Here is a 16149-nt window from a genome sequence, read left to right as displayed (position 1 = left end):
CGTCATCTTTTTCAAACTAGATTAACGATTTTTCATAACTGCATGTTGGAATCGTCAATTGTTTCAAACTTGGTTGACGATTTTTCATAGCCTGCATATTGGAGTCGTATATTTGTGTGCTAAGTCACTAACGACTCATAAGGGTCGTTCGTTTATTATACACTCGACCTAACGACTCTCACACTGAGCTGCTGCATAGTGACCATGAATGGACCACTTGGAGCACCATTCATGCGATTTGAAGAGTATTGGAAGTTTACCTGATTGTTTTGAGCTTTGGGTTCTTCATTTTTTTTGAGTATTGGTTCCTTCATTTTGAGCAAAAGGATCTTCATTTGCAACAATTATCAAAGCTTCCTCTATTAACATCTCTTCATCAAACATCCAATCCATAGGATTAGTTGAGACAATCTCACCATCAACCAATCATGTATGTTGTTTGAATCTTCACCTACATCATTTCCTCCACTAGAATCACTCATTTCAAATAACCTAAATTTTCCCTCAAAACTCACTTTATTCCTCTCTTCAACACAAAAATACAATTTTCCAATTATCAAAATTTATGCCTTAAATCAGATTTCAATCTAACTAATTTAATTACCAATTAATTAACTTAACTTAATTACTAATTACCACTAATGATTAGGGGTAGTTTAGCCTTTTAAAAAAATGAGGATAAGGGATAACCCCAATTATAATTTCATGACCTTTTTTTTATCTTGTAGGTAGGGGCCCCAATTATTTTACGGGGCCCCAATTCAGAAATCAATTTCTTTTGCTCTTTATATTTTTTCCTTTTTCTTTTTAAAACAGCAACGATACAAATTATATAGTCAATGATGTCAGAATTTGTCCGTACCATCTGAGCATTAATCTTTGATGAGACTGTTTACAAATTTCTGGGGCCAAATATGATTTGCGGTTTATTTTTTCGGTCCGCGAGTTATAACCTCAAAGGTGTCACTATCCATATGCAAAAACTCCAACAAAACAAATTGTTCACAAAAACTTCGTTTAACATAAATTGTCTATATTAGCCTTCTAGTTTAAATCACCCCAACAAAAATAAAAAACAACCCCACCTTTAATTTTAAATCACGCCAACAAAAATAAAAATCAACCCCACCATTAATTTCTATTATATTATCACCACCACAAAATAACACCACCAGCAGAACCACCAATGTGCCGCCACCACTGACCACCGCCGTCGCCAAAAACAACCACTGTCAACCGCCGCCACCGCCGTTACCGACCACCACCATCACCACCTCCACCGCCGCCAACAACCACCGCGCCACCACCTCCACCGCCGTCAACCACCACCGCGCCACCACCTCCATCGCCACCACCGCCCGCCGCCGCCAACCACCACCCGCCACCGCCTCCACCGCCGCCGCCCCACCACCACCGCCCACCGCCTCCACCACCGCCGCCACCACCACACCCCCCGCGCACACCGCCCCCACCACCACGCCCACCACCCCCCCCCACCACCACCGCCGCCTCCACCCCACCGCCGTTACCGACCACCACCATCACCACCTCCACCCCGCCCCAACCACCACCGCGCCACCACCTCCACCGCCAACCACCCACCGTGCCACCACCTCCACCCCGCAAACCTCCACCACGCCACACCTCCACCGCCGCCAACCACCACCACCGTCAACCACCACCGTGCCACCACCTCCACCGCCGCCAACCACCACAGTCACCGCCGTCGCCAACCACCACCACGCGCCACCGCCTCCACCACCCGCCGCCAACCACCGTCGCCGAAACTACCACCTCGCCACCACCACCACCACCACCCCACCCACACAGCGCCACCACCTCATCCCCGAAAACCACCACCCACCGCCGACCACCACCACAGACCACCACTGTCGCCAACCACCACCACCAGCAACACCACCATTATCGCCGACCACCGCCACCAACCAGTCGCCACCGCCACAAAAAATGAATTTCATTGATCAATATTCAACAAAATAAGAAAAAAATGATGAAACCAAACAGAAAAAATGATGAAACCAAAATTGGTTTCACCAAAACTAGATGAAACCTAATTAGGTTTCATCATTTTTTCACATATTGTCATTTCGCCAACACAACTTCAATGATGAAACCAAACCAAAATAAACTAGGAAAAAATGATCCAAACTAGATAAAACCTAATTAGGTTTCATCATTTTTCCACATATTGTCATTTCTCCAACACAGCTTCAATGATGAAACCAAACCAAAATAAACTAGGAAAAATGATGAAACCAAAGTGGTTTCACCAAAACTAGATGAAACCGAAATTGGTTTCATCATTTTTCCACATATTTTCATTTCACCAACACAAACTTCAATGATGAACTGAACCTGCCAATAGATGAAGAAAACTGGTTAATACAGGACGAATATATTTGATACTATAACGTGCCCAGGATAAGAAGCCCACATAAACCAAAATCTGATTAAATATAGATAGTTGGCTTGCATAATACAATTTAATGTCTAAAACATAATAAACTGAACACAAATTGGAGAAACTACTAATTCACAAAACAGACAATAATTTAGCACGATAATGACATTGAAGTATATATTCAAGGAAGTCAGTCTCTCTCTCTACCGAATTTCTGCTTGTTTAGTGGAGCTCTGGAGCTTATGCTTCAGATATATGGATTCCTCAGTACTTAAATATTGATGGTATAGTTAGTCTATGGTAAATTGCTAATGTCGTAAAACTTCAAATGATACTGTAAGCAGAAGGCAACCCTATACCCGGATAGAATCTCTTACTATAGTACCCAATAAGGATGAATCCTGCAAAGACGTGACTAAGAACTACGAATTTTCCAAAAGAAATGATGCAGAAAACAACATCAACAATTTTATACATGATGAGCAGCGACGGACCTCATTGCATATACAGGAATTATTTATTAAGTATAAAGCATCTTTGGCAAGGAGAAGTTCAAAATTTATGCCTAACTACTATTATTTTCTGAAATTCATAGATTAGTATCTAGCAATTCAATCCACAATAATATGTACAGACTTAAACAACAAATTTCTTATTAGAAAGTGGTTAAATTATGATCAGGTTACATGTATTACCTGAAGGGATAAAATCCCACTTCCTCTGCAACAAAAACTAAACCACCAGATAACCCTCTCCATACATCTCCACGATCAATCAAGCAAATCCACCATGGTTTTCCTTCTCGGAAACCTCTATGGCAACCTCAATATCATCGCATCCTCAATCTGGATAGGTAAATGAGTTTCATACCCGGATAGAAACTCCTGCCTTTGTAATGTCGTGACCGTTCCGTAGGATCTCTCCAGCTGAAGGATTTGAGAAACAACCTAACATTCTTAAGAAAGTGGATTTTCCTGCACCATTTGCTCCTGTTAACACGAGTGCACCTCCTCATGGACTGATGCATTAATGTTTCGAAGAATTAGTTGGCATTTCTCATGCATGAGACATTGTTTAGCAGCATTCTAGGAAGTGGTGGTTTTCTTATACATTTTAACTCCAAAACGTCATCAACCTAAAAAAGTAAAACACACAAATTGAGAATGAAAACATAAACAAACACAAAACCCCAACTCAGAAATCAAATTCCCTCAAAAATCCAATACAATTGAAAACACAAACCCCAAACTCAGTAAATCAGATTCCCTTAGAACTTCAAAACAAATGATGAAAACACCAGTCACCAATTTCTATTTCAAAATTGAACAACGTCATAGTATAATGAATCCAATTACTTCAAAAGAACAACACAAATTAAAGATGATGGAAACCAAAATTGGTTTCACCAAACTAGATGAAACCGAAATTGGTTTCATCATTTTCCACATATTTTCATTTCACCAACACAAACTTCCAAGTCTGTTCGTAACTTTTGTAAGTTAATTAACCTAAACACATCAAATTCTCAACAACTGAAATGTCTATTTCATTTTATCAACAACTGAAATGTCTATTTCATCTCCATTAAAAGAATTCATCATCAGTTCACTCCATAACATCTCAAGCCATCACCTTCATCATATTTGTAGCTTCATAATCCCTGCAACTCATCATAACCTAAACTAATTATCACAACTATCAACTGCAGTTTCAAGGATATCTATAACTCTATCAATTGATATACTACATCTCAGTAAATATCTTTCTAGGTCCAAAACCCATTTACCAAACAGCAGCAGCAACTAAATCTTCTAATTTGTTAAGAAACATAACAATCTCTTCCACTATTTCAACTTAAAATCAGATCCCTCTTCTTAACTCATCAGAGATTCAAATTCATCAACATTCTTTTCTCAATCATCTCCTTCTTAATCAAACCCCTCTCCCTAAATTTTGCAGATAGATCAATATCAAAGAAGAACCCTAGTTTCTTAATTTAGGGAAGATTATAAACCATAATTCTCTACGAAATCAAAATTAAACTTCATACTACCATCTCTACTTCAAATCAGAACAAACCCACTTTAATTCTAACAAACCATTGAGATTTAATAAAAAAGAATCAATCAAACCAGAAACCCTAAATTTGACCTCCGATTTACCTTTTCTGTGAATTCTGATTTCAGTAATCGATTCAACAACATCACTCTCAATCAAAGTAAAATTAAACTACAGAGATATGAATTACAATGAAGAATTAAAGAGGTTTGATGCACTAACCCATTTTTAAGAACCACGATCTAGATTTAACCCTTTTTCTCAACTATTACGGAGAAGAAAACCAAATTTTAAAGACGAAATTGATGCTGGCGGTGACGTAGGTGTTGCTGCTTGTGGTGACGGAGGTGTTGTTGCTGGTGTTCGTGGAGATTTGTTACTGCTGGTGATGATGGTGGTGGGAGAAGGAGACGGAAGAAAGAAGAAAAAAGAAATCAGAGAAGAAGAAGAAGAAAAGGTCAAGGGCATGTTTGTCTTTTTTTAAAGTAACAAAAACTAAATTTACACATTATTATTTGGCTTGGGGTTTTTGTCCCAGTTTTATTTGAAACGGTTTTTATTTGGTAGAAATAATATGACCGGTTTTTTCTTATCACTAGTTTGTTCACCTAGGGGTTTTGTCACTAGTTTTGTTATTTTTTTTTAAATCTTCAGTGTTTGCGAGTCGGCGGACTGTTATACGGTCCAAACCTCTTCAAAAGTTTACCCCTCGGATTGTTGGACAGGCATTTTTACAGTAAAAAATACACTAAAATCCATAGATATGGTACTCATTTGGAAACTTTACCAGCGAAAAGTTTAACCCAAAAATTAAAAAAAAAAAAAAAAAAAAAAGTTTAACCAAACTATTTGCCTTGAGTACATAATATATGCCGGCTCTTAAGAAAATCAAATTCCATAATAAAGTCGATTTCACCTTCACTGAACGTGAAAGCTAGGAATTACAAGGTATTAGCCTGCTACTCATAGCTCGCTTCCAATGATCTACTGTTACCATTATCCAATGAGCCTACCAAGATGTCGGTGCGCTCTTGCACAACTTTCCAAGCCAAATTCACATGTCGTTCTTCCGTAAGGGTTGCACCAACCGCAAACCGGATAATATATATCCCTCCAATCATTCCATGAGTCATATGTACCTGACAGGACGCATTTATGGATTCAAGCAATCTTCGGTTGAGCTCGTTCAATATTGGATCCGCAATGTGATTCTGTCTGACAGTACTGTTTTCAAATGATTCTCGACCAAAAGCTATCGCCAATTTGAGTCTGAAACACACCATGGAAAATGTTCTGGAGACTACAATTTCAAACCTCTCGTCCGTGGAAATAAGTTCTTCAAACTGTTTTGCCATCTTAACATGGCTCCTTATACAATTTCTAAGGTTCGCTACTCCGTAACTTCGAATTACTAACCACAGCTTCAGTGATCTAAATCTTCTGCTTAAAGCTATTTGCCAGTCTTTGTAATCGATAACTTTTTCCGACTCAGTTGCTTTATTCTTCAAGTACTCCGGATTTGTTGACAAAGCCGTAACAAGAGCACCAGAGTTCTTAACCCATAAACAGCAACAATCTAAATTAGTGAATAACCATTTGTGTGCATTGAGGCTAAATGAGTCCGTATTTTCAACACCATCAATGAAATGTCGGAATTCGGGGCAAATACAAGCACTTCCTGCATATGCCGCATCCACATGAATCCATATACCGTACTTTTTTGTAACTTTGCATAATGGCCGTAGTGGATCTACCGCAGTAGATGAAGTTGTACCAACCGTGGCACATAGATATAATGGAGTTAACCCAGACTCTATATCTGTTAAAATTGCGGATTGAAGTGAATGCGGAGAGAGCTCAAAATTTGTAGCTTTTGACGTGCTGATGCAGCGGAAATTTTTCGGGTGTATACCAGCAATTCTAGAAGCTTTCTGAAATCCGCAATGAGTTTGGTCAGAACCATAAACAACTAGCTTACCAATATTTCCTCGACCGATTTTGTTCAACATTTGATCCCTTGCTGCAGTTAGTGTACATAGAATGGCTTCACAAGTAGTCCCTAATAAAACTCCACCTCCTGAACTTCCTCTGTAATTACTATCCGATGAGAAGAGAAATGATTTAGGAAGTTTAAGCATTTGACCAAGCCAATTCATAACTATGATCTCCAACTCAGTTGCAGCTGGTGAAGACACCCAGCTAAACCCGACAACATTAAAACCCGTAGTAAGCATTTCGCCGAGAAATCCAGCAACGCTAACAGTACAAGGGAAGTAAGCAAAATGGTTTGGACTTTGCCAGTGAGAAAGACCAGGAATAATATCATTTTGAACATCTTGCAGAATGGTTTCAATGGGTTCAGGCTTGTATGGAGCAGATTTTGGTATGCGTTTACTGAGATAACCGGGTTTGACTTGGCTTTGAACTGGATATTTTTCGATATCTCTATAGTAATCAGCAAGGAAATCTACAATCATATGACCTTGTCTTCTGAACTCTTCTGGGTCTAACAGACTTTTACTAGAAGAACATACTACTAATGAATTATCTTCATCAGAAGGTAGTAAGCTACCCATTTTTTTCTTTGTTTTTGTCAGAATCTTTTGGATGCATGAATGAGTTGAATGAAATGAATATAGAAAACTGAAAAAGGATTAGACAAATATTTTCGTTTTGTGTGGCGAGCTTCTAGAAATTGAAGAGAGTGAGAAAAATGGGTGTCATACATGAAAGAAGCGTGGATTTTAAGTTGGCAAGATTTCTTCCCAGACTGTGGAAGAAATTTGGGAAATCTGGTAAGCATGAGTTGAGCACACCAAATGTTTACTTCTGCGAAGCTGTGAAAAAATTTACACTTCTAATTATCTGGCGGAGTTGTATGGTATTCTGGTGGGTCTGGAATGGGCTGTTCAATGGGGTTTTGGAAGAATTGTTATTCGCTCTGAGTGTGATTAGAACTTTGGAGGATAACTCAGTGCCTTGGTTTGCTAATCAGAGGTGGATTGAGGCGAGTGGTTTATACGATTCTATTAGGTTTGTTCATACTTAACGTGAAGCAAACTTTGCTGCAGATAAAATGGCCAAGCGTGGTTGTTTGTTGGAGAATGGTGTGGGTATGTATTAGGTTGGTCGTCCTGTTTTTTTAAGCTCAATAGAATTCCCTAATATTTCCTATTATTTTCTTTTTTTTTGGTTGTTGCCACCTATTTTCTGGTAAACCATATTTTTTTTGATTAATACAATTATCTTCAAAAAGAAAACTAAAAAAATTTACACAACCTTACCAAACAACTACAAATTTGATGGGCCTCCAAATTCTATGCCCAGACCCCTTTACATATTCCCGGTTCAAACGGCCTACTTCCCATTCTAATTTAGATCTCTTTGGTTCAATGGTATAAAAGTTAATGTGTTTTGTTTGTATTTATAACCTTAAGAATTGGTGCAGATCGCAGCATATAAAGTTCTGACCAGAAACATAAATCCGGGGGTGCTGGTTGAGGTGTTGCCCGTGTTGGTAAGTGATGGTGTTGAGGTTGTGTGTGATTTGGTGGGATAGCAAATATTTGGAATGTGGATTGTGGGGTGCATATAGTCACTGAGGATATTTTGCGGCCCGGAACAATTTTTGGAAAATTTATACGGTCCGGCACATGTGAGGAAACAGTGACTCTCTCGATCAAGACTTTTCTTACGGTCCAAAACCAATATAGAGCCACAGTGGTCGCCAAACTTAGCCATTCCTAGTCCTTCAATTTCTCTGTTTTTTTAAATTCCTCTTTTGAAGCGGTAAATCCCATAAACCGCCGCCTCTTAAACCCTAACCGGCGACAGAGAAAGAGATACAGGGAGAGGGAGAGGAAGAGGAAGAAGATTTCTCTGCTCAGACTGTGAGGATTTGGTAAGTTAGGTCTTTTATGTGATTTTTGAGTTATGTTCAGTGAGTTCATGGGTATGTGGGTAAAACCTCCCCAAAAAAAAAATTAGGTTATGTTGTGTAATGATGTCTGCATGTTTGATGAAATTCCTGACCGAGGTTTATTTTTTCGCAACCATGATTTGTTTTATATAACAAATTCTTAATTAGCAGATTTTTCCTTTAAATCTCGTGAACTTCAATTTGATGTTGTGGTTCATGCAGGTGAATAGTTGGAATCACTTCCACTGCGAAAGTGATAGAATATAATCAAACAAACAGGTCAGTAAATCACAAGCTTGATTTTATTTGCAATATTTTTTAAAATTAATGGCTTGTTCTTCAACAAAATCTGATGAAGAAGATACATAGCCTGATGATGGTATTTAGTATAATAATAAAAGATAATGAGTGCAGTGCTATATATGTCCATAGCCTTTACGTCCAAGAAAAACCCTCATCCTTTTGGGAGAAATTCAATGCCCATGGATATTCTGTTAGGGTCTTATTTTGAGTGAGATGCACCCCATTGTTTGACCGTAAGTGCAAGCAATCAACTGATCGATCTCTCCAAGTTTCCTCCTAAGTCAATTTTAATCTTCTGGACTAGTCATATCTTTAGTTAGCGTTAGTTTATTATGAGCAATGGATCGGACAAATCAAATGCACATGATCATGGTCAAACTTTATCAACTAAAATTCAGTTACCGGTATTACTTATGTCAAAACTTATGATTAACAACAGTAGTTAACTGTAAAAGGTTGTTATTAAAGATGTGTCAAGCAGAAAAAAGGTTGTGTGATCTAAAAGGTTAGAGTGGTCCTGTGCAGATTAGTATATAATTTGGTTCTGACATTTCGTACAATCTTTTTTTCCTGTATATAAAGGTACTTATAGAAATAACAAAAAGAGAAAAATACTGCTCTATCAGGTGCGCAAGTGATATTGTCTTAACCCGGCTAGAGACCAAATTAGTGAGTGTTCATCAGTGTGCGTGTACTCTGACCTGAATAGCTTGAACTGCTACTCTATCCCAATTTATGGATGCTCAAGTTCGTTGCTGCTTAACTTCATTGTTAGACATAGGTGATTGGTGTTAGAGCATAGAGAACAAGAAAGACTGACTACCAACTGCCAAACTTACTAGGAGGCTTGTAGTCGCGGTCGAAAATAATCTGTATTCGTAATATGCATGTTTTGGGTGTAAGAAAATGGTAGTCGTCAAAATGAATCCCCTTATTGATGATCTGGTCTATAATTTGAATGGCTGACGAAGTATGTCCAAAGAAATACTTTCTTCTCCTTAGGATTTTTACCACTTGTTAGTACAAATATATATTTAGTTAGTGCCCTCAATTGCCAATTGATTTCAATCACATTGATTCCACTTCGCATTACAAATTATAGTAGGAACGTATTTCCTTTTTATCGATCGGTAGTAGAAACGTATTTCCTAGTTTGCAGTCAGTTGATATCAATGTGATTCCCATATTGTTATAGGGAACTGAAGAAGTGAATGTGGAATTAGTTATCCTTATCTGGTTGTGAGTTTACTGAGATGTGAATATAGGCAGAGAAGTGAGAGGACCATTTGAGAAACATTGGTAAACAGCTGACTTCTTTTTTTTTTTTATTCTTTTGGCACCAAGTTTAGTTCAACGGTCTTCAACGTTTCTCTTTCCCTCCAAATTTCTACATTTCAAAATATATGTTTGCCCTAACATTTCCCATTACTCATACGCGGTAAAACGGCTAGATACAGCTCAGGTCAATGTCAGGGATCGTCTATCTCCAGCTTGTTCGAGTGTGGTTCGTAAATCAACAGGCCAACAGCCGAAATGGCAATCTCATTACTGTTTGATATTTTTTATTAGTGATTGTTGATAAGCTTTGGATATTGTTTTCTGTTTGATAACTATCCTTAATTCTCTGAGTATGTCTTGGCTGAAATCTGAATTTAGAATTTATCTTACACTTGTCAGGAATTAATTCTGATGATATGCCCAGAGTTTGTAGCTTTAGAATTTGGACAGTAGTAAAAGCTATTGTCTTTCAGTGTGGATATTCAAGAATCCACCTTATATCTACTTCAATTGGATCCGTCTTGGTTAGAGTTAAGCCATTTGATATACTGCCTGTTTTAGCTGGTAGGTTGTGTAGGAGTGTCGTCAACTCTGTGTGTCGCACAGCATTTTTTGGCCCCCCTTTATTTCACTGTTTGGCCACTGCTTTAAACCTCAAATATTTTGTACAGAGAGCGATGGAAAACGAAGTAAAGGCTGGGGAAGGAAAGAAGAGAAAACGAAAAGATAAAGAGGTGGCAATCTTTGGTAATTACAGACACTACTACGGCTATCGTGTAAGTTCTTTGTTCTTATTTATGAGCTTGTTTCTTAACTTGCCAGTTATTGATTGTAACGTTTAGTAAGAAACATATGCATTACAATGTTTTCAGGTATGTAAAGACATGAAGGCTGATCCACGATTAATGGTGCTGAAGAAGGAATGGTTTGAAGATAAAGATTGTCTTGATATTGGTTGTAATCAGGGATTGATTACTATTGAAATAGGTAAGTAGCAGTACTATTATTAACATGTGAACAGTTGTTTTAATTTACTACAGAACATACTCTATTTGGGTTTCTGGGTGCTGTTATTATAATTATCATGTGGACAGTGCTAATATGTACACAAGCACCGTCATTACAAGTTTAAAATTGGTTAAGATTGTTTGTTCTTGCATAATAGATTACAAGGTCCTACATGTAGCTTAACTTACTTTTGTACCACTTCATTTTTTTTGAAAGGGTTCATATTCAGTTTGTTTTTGGTTGTGGCTGTTAGTTCTTGTCCAGGATGTCAAGGTGTTACCTTGTATCGTTTGAATTGATGTTTTATTCTTTTGGGTTTGATATGCAGCAAAGACGTTTCACTGTCGAAGTATTCTCGGTGTTGATATCGATGCAAGTAAGCTTTTCAGTAGCTTTTTATTTGTAGCATCAATAAGTTATCTATTAATTGATTTCTTTGTATTGTTTACTGGTAATTACAATAGTTCTCAAATGAATAGAAAAGGGATTCATAGGGGTCTCAAATGAAGACTTCAGTTTTATGCCCCAAATAGTTGGAAAATATTAGAGATTATACCTATCGGCTATGGAATAACCATAAAAGATTGTAATGATGTGGATTCGGTGGAACAATTCATAATTAATACCACCAATTGAGATGGGATGTGAATCTTTTAATTCTTCACCCGCCAGTTGTCTTTGAAATTGAACTATGTCGAATCTCTGTTAGGCCCTGCTAATTTCGTAAAAAAATGGCTGCATAGTTTACGTTAGTCATCTTGTTTATGAATTCCAACCGTGCTCTTGCCTTGACAGGTTTGGTAGAAAGTGCATACTGGAATCTTAAGAAAATAGACAAAATGGAAAGTGCTGGTTGCCCATCTCCAGATGTCTCTGAACCAGAGCATTTAGAAAGGACACGGGATCTAGAGCATCATGATGCAGTCTCTGCTGAAGAGGGAAAACGGGATCATCGAAAAAGTCTGCTGGACATAGTGTCTTTCCAGAAACAAAATTTTGTTGAACATTTCCGTAAACACTCCGACGATGAGAAGTATGATGCTGTAACTTGGTAAGCATATTGTTTCTCATTTTTTGACATGTCTGTCACAGCTAGGCGTCTGAGAAGTCTTGTTTGAATTGAGTCCTAACAGCCTACAAATAGAACTCTACTTACACTCTTAATTTTTTTTCTTAGGGCCGGCTTACAGTGTTTTTATAGGTTAAATACCTTCTTTTCCTTGGCGCCTTTCATGACTCACGACCATTATGGTTCACTGAGTTGGAATATTGATCTGATTGACATGGACACTGATTAGTTGACTTCAAATAAAGACCCATTCTGTAATTTGTATTCTGAATTGGATTTTTCTGGTACATTGCAGTTTCAGTGTGACAAAATGGATCCATCTGAACTGGGGTGATGAGGGGTTGATTACTTTGTTTCGAAATATCTGGAGACTTCTTAGACCGGTAATTTTCTATTTTCTAGGAGCATCATGACAAAATTAACTCTTTGTTTTCTCTAGAAAATAAATCTGTTTATTTTATTTTGTTATGAAGGGTGGTCTTCTTGTGCTAGAGCCTCAACCATGGAAGTCATACAAGAGCAACTACCAGGTGTCCGAGGTATATTTTTTCTTGTATTCCGTGGGTTTCTTGTATTTCGTGGTATATTTTTTCTTGTATTTCATGGGTTTCTTGCATCATTATATAGTACTGTTAGTCATTCTGATAACGCGCCACATTTGGTGCACATACTCATGCGTCTGTAAGGTCATGGGGCCTGTATTACATAGATGAGGTCACTACCCAAGTTATATCGAACAGATAGTCCCACATCAGGCCAGCATGAAGTTAAAAAGTAGACTATATCTCTCTAGTAACACCAAAGTCTTTTTTCTGAGATGACCCTCCCTGAGGCATGCGAATTGGCTGAGTACCGGGCCTCAACATTATATGCCCTAATTGAAAGGTTGAATATCTGTGTTTTTCTTATTTAGTCTTAATGTATTAGTGGCAACCTTATCTTTCCATCATCTGAAAAAACTTAGCAGGGGTCTGTAGTTTGTGGCATCTCTTTTCATTTTAGTACCCGGAGGGCTCTTATTTTGCCAAGAAATACAATTATAGGGGTAGACCAAGATTTTTGAACTCCATTGAGTGTTGGGACCAGGTGTAATACAGATTTGGCTGGGTTTTGTTTTTAGGTTTAATCCTTTTGCTTTAGTTTTTTCTATTCTCTTCTGGATGGTTTTTTTTTTTTGTCCAGTAAGCTTCTGTTGTGAATGGTGGATGAGAGCTTCTTTTTGGTTGCTTAGGCATTTGTGATGTAATGATTCCTTTTGTCGAACAGTGGTCATATTTGCCACTGTTTCCTTTCTGTTTATTTGTGGATGAGAGTTTGACCTATTGTTTCCTTTCTGTTTTTTTTTTCAGACTGCAACATTAAATTACCACAGTATTGTGTTTCATCCATGCTTTTTCCAAGAGATTCTTCTTGACAAGGTAATCAAAGTTTGTTCTTAACTGGACTGAACAGGGTAATTTCCCTGTGGGGGTGTAGTAAAAATCATCCAAGGTCTGACCTTCTGCAACTAGTCTCACCATTTAGACAGATCCTCAGAAGAAATCATGTCTATTTTCAATTACTTTAAGTTATTAAGTTTAATGTTTTAACTTACTTATCTTTAACTTGTTTGCAGATCGGGTTTAGGACAGTAGAGAGCTGTACTTCCAGTTTACCTTGCAGTGCCACTGGATTTAACAGGCCGCTCTTCGCCTTCCGAAAGTGAATTTTGATAAACTACTTCAATGGAAGATAGAAAAACTTCAATGGGGTAAAGTTCATAGAATTCCTGGGTGATGAAGTAAAAACTAACCATATATTTTGACTCTATTGTGCTATAGGAAACCTTCTGCAGAAAGACAAGTTTACATGTGATGATTCCAATATACATGTACTTGTGTGTTCTTTTGTAATTTTTGGATGATGCCGATAACTGTAAAACTGTAAGTTACAGCATGATAATTTAAAATATGTTTTGCGGTTCTATCTTTATTTTTGTTTTAGTTTTGGCCAAGGCTTAAGGAGAACCCCGTCCCAATTCGTCACGTTCCAGAATAAAAAACTGTCATGTTGGCCAATTGAAAAGAAACACATGCTCTTATCCAATGTCTGGTGAAAAGCTCTGGTTTGCCAGGACTTATTCTTGTTATTAGAAAAGCTGGATAAGAAACAAACTAACCACGACAATTACGAGGCTTTATCCACTAGGATGATATTATATCTAATTGGATCTGGTGAAGTCTTATTACAGCTATACTACGTCAATCCAAAACAGCCTACCAAAATTTTGTTTGTGCTGTTGGCTAGTCATTGGTTTTCCCACCTATAACAGCCCTACCAGGTTATTATGGACCCGTGGCCTGATCTTCTGGTAATTCTATGGCTAGTGAAAAGAAAACTGCACTATGTACTACTGAAATGCATATATAAATGTGGTTATCATGGAAATTAAGCACATTTTAAACAATTTTGATCTGATTCTGAAGTTGATGCAGTGCGGTTGCCGGCAGAGATCAAGAAGAGTTATGAGGACTAAGGACCCATCCTAAGGATAACAAACCAATGGACCTGCATTGTTCATTGGCAATATTGTATAGGCATGTCCTACCAATCATAGAGACATCGACACACTTCCTGTATGACAAATTTACAGCATACAAAGGAAATGACAAGGCAAATATAGAGAAATTTACTTAAACGTTACATTTCCCTGGCCATCGGAATCACGTTTCCGGCCAGAGTAAATTCTTCTTTTGCAGTTCAACCTCTGGATGCCTTCCTTCTTCGTCGTCCCCATCGGACTTGCTTATAGACAAGTATTCTACCTTCGCTCCATAGATGTTGCACATAATTACATACAAAGTCATGGACAATACAACAATCATTGATAATAACCAACTGAACTGGAGATTTACTAGTGCTTTGGCTCGGTGAAGTGCGTGTTCCCCGCTGCATCTAACAACTAAGTGATCATCTTCCGAGTTCATGAAACACCCTTGTGCAACAAACTCTGGGATCCAAAGCATACAACCCATGAATGTGAACCAAACGCCTTGAAACAAAACACTGACAGACCTGACAAAACCTAGTAAGAAACTCTTAGGATATCCAATCCCCATAAGAGTTGTTAAAAAAGAAATGAAAATAACAAGCTGCAGAAGCAAATGGTATTGCCCTTCAACAGCAGTATGATCAGCCGAATGAAGATGAAACAAGACGAACTGTTGCCCAAATGCAAACGCACCGAGCAAGTATGTCAACCCATCATGCATAGCGGTTTTTAATCGACTTTTATCCAAGATGATTGCCAAAACTGCATAGATGATAAGCGACAGAGATATCGACGAATGCTCGAAGTTATGCAGATGGTTGGACGGTATGCTTCCGTCAGGATCAAACGGTTGGTGTTTTTCCGGACCGATAAAAAGCTCCATGGCTATTGACAATACGCTAAGCAAAATGATCAAATAAAGTTCTAAGTATTTTAGACTTGGAGATCTAAACCAAGGTGATGATTTGTAGGAATTGGGGTGTTTAGCTTGAATCTTGATATGATTGAATAAATGCCATAGACCTATCAAGAAGAACGCAAAACCTGTAGTAACATGACCTACCAAACTCCCCATACTTTGCTCTTTCTCTGTTTCTGTTTCCTTCTTTTTGCAATTCTCAAAATGGCCAAGAATATGAGAAAACTGAGAAATGTCTGATCCTATAGAAAGGATGGACTTTGTGCTGGAAACTACTGAGAAGCAGGTGTGTATTCGGCCAATTTATTGGACTTTTATGTATTTGAAAAATGATTTCTTGCAACTCCCACACTCCCCACTTGTAACAAAAGAATTGTAGAATACGACAGTGGCTGGACTGGGTAAGTATTATCTGGAGAGGAGGAAGTAGAAGAATACAATGGAAATGGTGGTTGTGAGGATTGCTGGGAATACGATTCCCTCAGGTTTCGTGTGATGATTTGTTTTGTTTATTAAACAAACTAAACGTCATCTAAACAGTGCATACAGGAGGATTCCATGCAACCAACCTCATGGATCCAGTTATTTACTTAATAAAAAAATTCCTATTATTAGGTGAGGAAAGGGTCTTACTTACACGGTA

General features: G+C 38.0%; 3 protein-coding genes and 1 non-coding gene across 4 annotated transcripts; 2 read left to right on the top strand and 2 right to left on the bottom strand.

The window, feature by feature from the left end:
- The first annotated feature begins 834 nt into the window (after window positions 1–834).
- On the top strand, window positions 835–911 carry LOC113292294. Its single transcript, XR_003331776.1, has one exon. It is a non-coding gene; the product is annotated as a small nucleolar RNA snoR117 (small nucleolar RNA).
- Window positions 912–5337: 4426 nt separating this feature from the next.
- On the bottom strand, window positions 5338–7082 carry LOC113285898 (tyrosine/DOPA decarboxylase 1-like). Its single transcript, XM_026534636.1, has one exon. The coding sequence runs from the start codon at window positions 7054–7056 to the stop codon at window positions 5440–5442; it is 1617 nt and encodes a 538-aa protein (XP_026390421.1). The 5' UTR covers window positions 7057–7082; the 3' UTR covers window positions 5338–5439.
- A 1075-nt stretch (window positions 7083–8157) lies between these two features.
- LOC113285897 (probable RNA methyltransferase At5g51130) lies at window positions 8158–14022 on the top strand. Its single transcript, XM_026534635.1, has 10 exons — window positions 8158–8381; window positions 8622–8678; window positions 10652–10756; window positions 10853–10967; window positions 11317–11364; window positions 11784–12039; window positions 12353–12440; window positions 12531–12596; window positions 13407–13475; window positions 13673–14022. Exons 3-10 carry the CDS (start codon window positions 10658–10660, stop codon window positions 13760–13762), a joined length of 831 nt encoding a protein of 276 aa, XP_026390420.1. The 5' UTR covers window positions 8158–8381; window positions 8622–8678; window positions 10652–10657; the 3' UTR covers window positions 13763–14022.
- A 669-nt stretch (window positions 14023–14691) lies between these two features.
- LOC113285896 (transmembrane protein 45A-like) lies at window positions 14692–15931 on the bottom strand. The gene has a single exon (XM_026534634.1). It carries the CDS (start codon window positions 15660–15662, stop codon window positions 14760–14762), a length of 903 nt encoding a protein of 300 aa, XP_026390419.1. The 5' UTR covers window positions 15663–15931; the 3' UTR covers window positions 14692–14759.
- Between the last annotated feature and the right edge of the window lie 218 nt (window positions 15932–16149).

The sequence above is a fragment of the Papaver somniferum genome, chromosome 6 (assembly GCF_003573695.1).
Source record: "Papaver somniferum cultivar HN1 chromosome 6, ASM357369v1, whole genome shotgun sequence".
In the NCBI taxonomy this organism is placed as follows: domain Eukaryota; kingdom Viridiplantae; phylum Streptophyta; class Magnoliopsida; order Ranunculales; family Papaveraceae; genus Papaver; species Papaver somniferum.
The sequence above is the reverse complement of the archived record's forward strand: the minus strand, read 5'-3'. Positions and strand labels throughout refer to the sequence as shown.